The sequence below is a fragment of the Parasteatoda tepidariorum genome, chromosome 7 (genome assembly GCF_982258835.1).
Source record: "Parasteatoda tepidariorum strain Cologne lab strain chromosome 7, Ptep-v5.0, whole genome shotgun sequence".
Classification (NCBI taxonomy): Eukaryota; Metazoa; Arthropoda; class Arachnida; order Araneae; family Theridiidae; genus Parasteatoda; species Parasteatoda tepidariorum.
In genome coordinates this window covers 52,891,390-52,898,751 of record NC_141761.1, presented here as the reverse complement: position 1 = coordinate 52,898,751, position 7,362 = coordinate 52,891,390, and the positions used below count along the sequence as shown (strand labels likewise).

The 7,362-nt window shown below is 34.8% G+C and overlaps 1 protein-coding gene across 1 annotated transcript; it reads left to right on the top strand.

The window, feature by feature from the left end:
* Nucleotides 1–3,693: 3,693 nt before the first annotated feature.
* On the top strand, nucleotides 3,694–7,122 carry LOC147807142 (uncharacterized). The gene has a single exon (XM_087168789.1). The coding sequence runs from the start codon at nucleotides 3,694–3,696 to the stop codon at nucleotides 7,120–7,122; it is 3,429 nt and encodes a 1,142-aa protein (XP_087024915.1).
* Nucleotides 7,123–7,362: the final 240 nt, after the last annotated feature.

Sequence of the window (7,362 nt, the reverse complement as noted above, 5' to 3'; positions counted from 1 at the left end):
ATTTTTTTATTTGCAATTTAAAATAGTGAAAATTAAATAAAACTAAAATGGGTAGACTCGCCCCTGGATGGGTAGACTCGCCCCGGTTTACGGTACATGTTTTACATAGCATTTCAAAACAGGATACTCCTTTTTTTCTATTAAATAGCACAAGGGGATAAAATCTGAACTTTTTCAGTCAGGCATGTCAGGTATCCGATTATTTCAGCGAAATAAAAAATTTGTTGCTGATATGTTGAAAACTTGTTATTCAAAACTATGGTAGAAAAAGCCAGCAGTTGCATGAAATCCCTTGAGTGCTTACTTAAAGAAATGCAAGTCTGTTTACCCATTCGCGTAACGAAAAAGCGTTTGAAACAGAGATAAATAATTTTAAAAAAATGGATAAACCACATACTATAATTATTGGTTTCCTAGACAGTTAAACAAGTCTAAACCCAAAATATCTTGACAACACCCCCAAGAGAAACCCTTGGCAGACATCATTTTCCTCAATGATAGTGAAGTCAATTGCTAATATATGGCTCACCACGTAGTGCTATGAAAATAGAGGCAGATGGCGTAAAAAAAGCGAATGTTACTAAAATGAGTGAAATATCCCATCATTTGCAGCGAAAAAAAAAAGAAAATTAATTCTTAGCACTTTATTGTGCATTTTATTTTATGAAACGCGTTTACCCAATTTTGAGTTTATGACTATCAAATGTTCAGCACAGAAGTCTTGAAATTTTTAAGCACAACCAAGGAAACAAGGCAAATCCTGGATCAAGCATTGAGTCAAACAAGTCTTATTGGAGGTCTTTATGATTGAACTAACCCGTATTTACGTTACATGGAATGGAAAACCAGAAATACTCACCCAAGTTTAAGTCGGAAGAGAGGGAATTCTAATCAACGATCCTGCTACCATTATCTTTCACGCTAAGCCAGCCCTGTGGTCATTACAAGTAGGAAGAATAATTCGTATCGACCAGCCACCGCTGTGATTCGAATCAAAGTTACCTCCTTGGGAGGCGAGTGCTCTATCCCCTGAACCATCCTGGATCTTGAAGAGATATTTCATTTTATTTTATAACTGTTGTTGAACGGCTGACCCACTTCTGAGTTTACGACTGCCAATGATCAACTCCGTAGCCTTGTAATTTCGAACCCAATCCAGAAGACAAATGAGCTCCTAAATCAAGTATTGGGAGAAATTTGCCTTCGTGAAGAACTATTTGATGGAACTTAACCGCATTTGTGTTACATCGAGAAGAAAAACACGGAAATTTTCCATGGTTAGCCTGACGGTGAGAGGAGTCTAACCCATGATTTTTGTTAATTATAACAATAGTAATTATAATAATAGTAATTATAATAATGCTCCTTACGAAATATAGGTTTTTTTACATTAAATATTTTTCTTTTTTAGAGTAAGAGCTATTTTATCATTCAAATAGAAATTTTTTCATGAAGATTTTTAAAATAAAAAATATACTCTAAGAAACCCGGAAGTAGGTCTCAAAAATTTGAAGCATATGAGCAAAATAGATTTTAATTTTTTTTTCGTTAATGGAGTTTATTTTGTATAATTTAAAGAAAATGCGTATCTATCTATTGTACATTGATTTATAAGAAATGATATAATTTTAAGTTCTGCAGACGATTTGGTTAAATGTGTGCATTTAAAATGAAACGAATTACAGCAGTACTTCAGAAATGTCACCAACGACCGGGCGTTTCTTCGAAAGTATGGTGCCATTCTTACGTATCTATTCATTTCACTTGGCAATTTATTTTATGGAGATCAGTTAATCTTTAGTCAATGGATGTAAGAATCGTCGACAATAGATGGCGCTGCGAGATACGAAAAAACTTAAGAAAAGAAAAGAAGCTGAGAGGTTCTCTAGCTTGGTGTGAGAAGACTGGAATGTTTTATGATGGAGCGCGAAGTTTCATCGATTATGTGATTAATTACTATTATTTTCTATATACTTCATGTTTGTGCCGTGGCATAAGTATGCATCTAAATAAAATCGTTTATGCCAAGAAAGGTTTATGGTGAAATCATTTCACATTGAAAAATCTGAAAAAGAACCTGCGAAATATTACTGGCGCAGCCGCCGAAGATGATGCAGAACCAAAAACCAGGTGAGAGCTCACTTTATATTTGTAAATGTATGCTCCCATAAATAAGTAATTATAATTATTTGGGCGAAAATTATACAAAATGGAAATTAAATGTTTGTGTTCCGACATGGAACATTAATTTAGTTTACTCGTCAGAGTACGAACACGCCAGTGTTCTAAAGTGAATTCTTTTACTCGCCAGAGTACGCAGATAGCATATTTCTAAAAAGAATTTGGTTGTTCTTGTTGTTTTGATTTTCGTCCCAAATAATTGAAAATTTTATTTCATTATATTGAATTTATTGTGGTTTTTAAATTCTGTTTTGGAAATTGTTGGAAGCACGCCAGTGCATAACATATAGCGTGGTATCGTAATTGAAAATTTTATTTGATAAAATTGAATTTATTGTGGTTTTTAAATTCTGTTTGGGGAATTATTGGAAGCAGCATAAAATATAATGTTGCAATCGTATTTCGAAAAATAAAGAATGCTGAATGATCTATTATTTATATCAACTAAGATTTATTAAACCAAACAAAAAAAAAAAGCATAGGTTGTATCAAATAACGGAATATAATTTGGCGTCAACCAACCTTGGAAGTCTCATTCTAAAACGATTGTTTTGTTTCTTTTATTTTTGCATAAAATGTTTTTATTTTATTTCTGAAAGAAGAGGCAAGTGTCTTTTAATAAGAAAAAAAAATACAAAACTGAGTTTGTTTTATTCTATTTGATTATTTTGATATTGAATTGTATCATTGTTGAATTTTTTTATACGTATGATATATTTTGTTTTCGTACATTTTAATGAGAAATTTATACGAAAGTTATTTATAAATTTCTTATCGCATTTAATGATTTAAAATATTCAGTTAAAGTTTTCATTCTCACGTAGAATTTGATTTTTGTTCTAAGAATAATTATTTTGGTTAAAATAATTTTTATGTTTTGAATTTGTGAACTTGTAGGAAAGTATATATTATATCTAGTGTAAACAAAGTATTGATTTAAAATGTTCATAAGTTTATTATATAAGGTTTATTATATAACAAATCGATAACTGAATATTACAAAGTATTCTCAGTATTTTGAGGTTGTTAATTTCGTTTTGAGTTTGTCAAAAATAGACATTTTCTATAGATTTGTGAATGATGTTCATTTATGTGTTTTCTTTTAAGAAATTATTGGAATATTAATTAGGAAGTAGTCAATTTTTTTCGTTAATTTTTTTTATGATTGAGAATTATTAAATTTAAGCCATGGCATTTTTGGGAAAGGGTAAAAAGGAGGATTTGATAACGTTGGCCACCGAATTAGAAATTGATGTGGATCCAAGTATGAAAATTATAACACTAAAAAACAAAATAACACAAAATGACACATATGATGAAGCGTTTGCCAGAGAAATGTTTTTCTCAATTGTGGAAGAGAGGAAAAGGAAGGAAGAAATTGAGGAACAGCGAAGGAAGGAAAAAATTGAGGAACAGCGAAGGAAGGAAGAAATTGAGGAACAGCGAAGGAAGGAAGAAATTGAGGAACAGCGAAGGAAGGACGAAATCGAAGCTCAGCAGAAAAGAGAACAAATGGAATTTGAGTTGAAAAAACTTGAAATTGAATCCCGTACTCAACTAACTCAAACTTCATCGCCCAATGGAAACGGACAACATAACGTTGACTTAATTAAGCTCATTCCTAAATTCAAGTTAAGGGATGATGATATCGTGATTTATTTATCTTTATTTGAAAGACAGGCTAAAAGAACAGGGATTGATTCTAAAGACTGGGTGTCATGTTTATTAACTTTATTGCCTTCTGAAATCATTCAACTAATTGGTAGAGAATCTGAAGAAAAATTTGAAGACTACGAATACATTAAGGCCATCTTATTAAAGAGATTTAAATTGAATCCTGAAAGTTTTAGAAAAAAGTTTGTGATGCACCAGAAAAGCACTGAAAAATCGTGGAGGGATTTTTGTTATGAAATCACGAATTATTTCGAAGAGTGGATTGATGGACTTGAAATCAAAGACTTTGCCAGTTTAAAAAATCTCATTATCACTGATCAACTTAAGAAAAAGGTACCTCATGAAGTAAGAGACCACCTTCTTGATGAGTGGGCAAATTTCGTTTCTCCAACCAAATTAGCGGATAAGCTTGACGAATATGACAGTGTACGTAATGATTCAAGGAAAACAACTGGAATTCCCTCAAAAGACAAAACTAATGAAAAGTGGCGACCTCGTTCTCCACCTTCAGAAAGAAATTCAAGAAACAAATCATTCTACAAACAGGGCCCATCAAGCGCATATACACCCCGTAAGAGTGATGAACTACAGAGGTCGTTTTCCAAACTATCTTGTTATACTTGTGGAAGAGAAGGCCATACATCCAGATTTTGCCTTAAAAATCGGCAACCTAGAAACACTCCTACAACTGCCCAAAACAATCTAATCCAATCGTCACCACTCCCTTTAGAAAAAGAAAAACTAGAAGTGCTAACTGCCAAGATTTCTATTCCTGTCTCAAAATCCGTGGATATATCTGGAAACATAGATGATTTAAAACTCGTCAGAGTTAAATGCGGAAACGTGGTTCTAAATGGCATTGTAGACACAGGAGCCCAGATATCGGTAGTCCGCGAGAAGTTAGTCGCCGACATACCTTGTGAAGGAGAAAGTAAAATAGAGATATCTTCTGCTTTCGGAGAAAGCGAAGTCACTCCACTGAAAATCTTCCAAATGAAAATAAATGACGAACTTCATGGTAGTGTACCTATCACCTGTGCTGTTTCAAAGAAGCTGGTAACCGATTTGCTGCTAAGTTCTTCAGCTTATGAGATACTGTGTGAAAATATTGAGCTTTGTCACAGTAATCTTCAATGGAATACCTCTTCAGAGGGGGAAGACTCTAGCGACGAACCATCACCATTGAAAGAAAATACTTCAAATTGTGCTGCCATTACCCAAATTTCACAAAAAGACATTAAGAATGCAAGAATGGAAAATGACACTAAATTGGATTTTAAGACTCTTCAAGAACAAGATGAGAGTCTAGAAAAATGCTTTGAATGGGCGAAAAGGAACAAAAATGCTTATACAGTTCAAAACGAAATTCTACTTCACTCGGAGAATATTTGTGGCGAAAACATCAAACAAGTTGTGTTACCCTTAGAGAAAAGAACAGAAGTTCTGAGAATGGCTCATGAAATTCCTCTTGCTGGTCACCTCGGTGAGAAAAAGACAACTCAACGAATTAAATATTCATTCTTCTGGCCTACTATCAAACAAGACGTTAAGAAGTTCTGTGAAAGCTGCAAGGAATGTCAATTGAAGCGAACAATCACATATAAAGATAGAATTCCAATCCAACCTATCGTCAGACCAGAAACACCCTTTGAAGTATGGAGTGTTGATTGCATTGGACCGTTAGAGCCACCATCCAGAAGAGGTCATCGGTTTGTGATATGTGCAATTGATTTATGCACTAGATGGGCAGAAGCCATCCCTGTTAGAGAAATAAGTGCAAAGACCACATGCAACGTCCTGATGAAGATTTTTTCTCAAACCGGATTTCCGAAAATGATTTGTTCCGATCAGGGAACTAATTTCACAGCCAAACTCACCCGATCTTTTGAAGACTTACTTGGCGTATGTCCCAGATTTTCCACTCCCGGACACCCCGAGAGTATGGGTGCTGTCGAAAGATGGAATAGGACTTTAAAAGAAATGATGAATAAAAATATCCAGGAACATGGAAGAAATTGGGATCTACACCTTCCCTATCTTCTGTTTGCCTACAGGGAAGTGCCACATAGCACCACTGGTTTGTCTCCCTTCCAGATGGTGTATGGAAGACTGCCACCGGGACCTTTATCCTTATTGAAAGAGATCTGGACAGGCGAACATAGCGTTCCAGTCACTGCATCCCGCTCAATTGAAACTTACCTGCATGATCTTATCGGAAAAATAAGAAAAGCTCATGACATTGCAGCTGAAAACTCCAAAATCTCTCAAGACGGATACACATCAAGATACAACTTACGGTCTAAGGATAAGACTTTGAATGTTGGGGACAAAGTCCTCGTGCTAATCCCATCGTCATCTCACAAATTGCTCAGTACTTGGCAAGGACCAGCTACTGTAATCGAACTTACCAGACCTCACTCTGCCAAAGTCGAAATGGAAAACGGGAGTATAAGGGAACTCCACATAAATAAATTAAGGCCTTATATTGTTCGAGTGGATCATATTGGTATCATTTTCGACCAAGATGAAGACTTTGGAGATATCCACTATGCACCAGCGGATCTTATGGACAAATCTACTGAAGACTTATGGACCCACTTGCAAAATATGAAAGGTGACCTAAAATATTACCAGCGAAAGGAACTATTCAATGTGTTAAAATCATACACCGATGTTTTTAGTAGCAAACCAGGTCAAGCCCATGTCGATGGTCATGACATAAAAGTTACAGCAGACTGCAGTCCGAAGAGATTAAAACCCTATCGTGTCCCCATTTCGCTACAAGACGAAGTTGATCGCCAAGTTAAAGAATTACTAGAATGGGATCTAATAGAGCCCAGTGACAGTGAATGGGCACATCCTGTGGTATGCGTTGCAAAAAAGGATGGTAGCGTTAGACTGTGCATTGACTTTAGACTTCTGAATAGCTTCACAGTTCCTGACGCATATCCAATGAAGATCGCAAAACACCTACTTTTTGAAATAGGTAAAGCCCACTTTATAACAGTAATCGATTTAACGAAAGGGTACTGGCAAATCCCGATGAAGGAAAGCGCCAAACCATATACAGCATTTGTCACTCATGCTGGCCATTACCAATGGAAGGTCCTTCCGTTCGGTTTAAAGAATGCTGGAAGTACCCTTCATGGGGCTAAACTTTCTCGGTGGGCCTTAGCATTACAACGCTACAATATGACTTTAACATACCGTAAGGGCAGTTCACATGGAAATGCCGACGCATTATCAAGGTTAACAGTTAATTCCTAAAGAAATCATGTATATATATTTGTCTTAAACTCGGAACAAAACTTAAATGTCAGGGCTGTTTAAAAAAAAAAAAAAAGTGTTTTTTTTTTTACATTGATAACGTGTAAAAGAAAAAATATATAAATAAATAATTTTTTTTGTAATATTTTGAATTGTTTATATTTATGTTTTTATTTATCATAAGGAATATAGTTTTTTTTATATACTTATATATATATTTATGATTTTTGGGAGCTGCAT

What these genes read in the sequence shown, in the direction of transcription:
- LOC147807142 (XM_087168789.1), top strand. Translation starts at nt 3,694, where the DNA reads ATGGAATTTGAGTTGAAAAAACTTGAAATTGAATCCCGTACTCAACTA.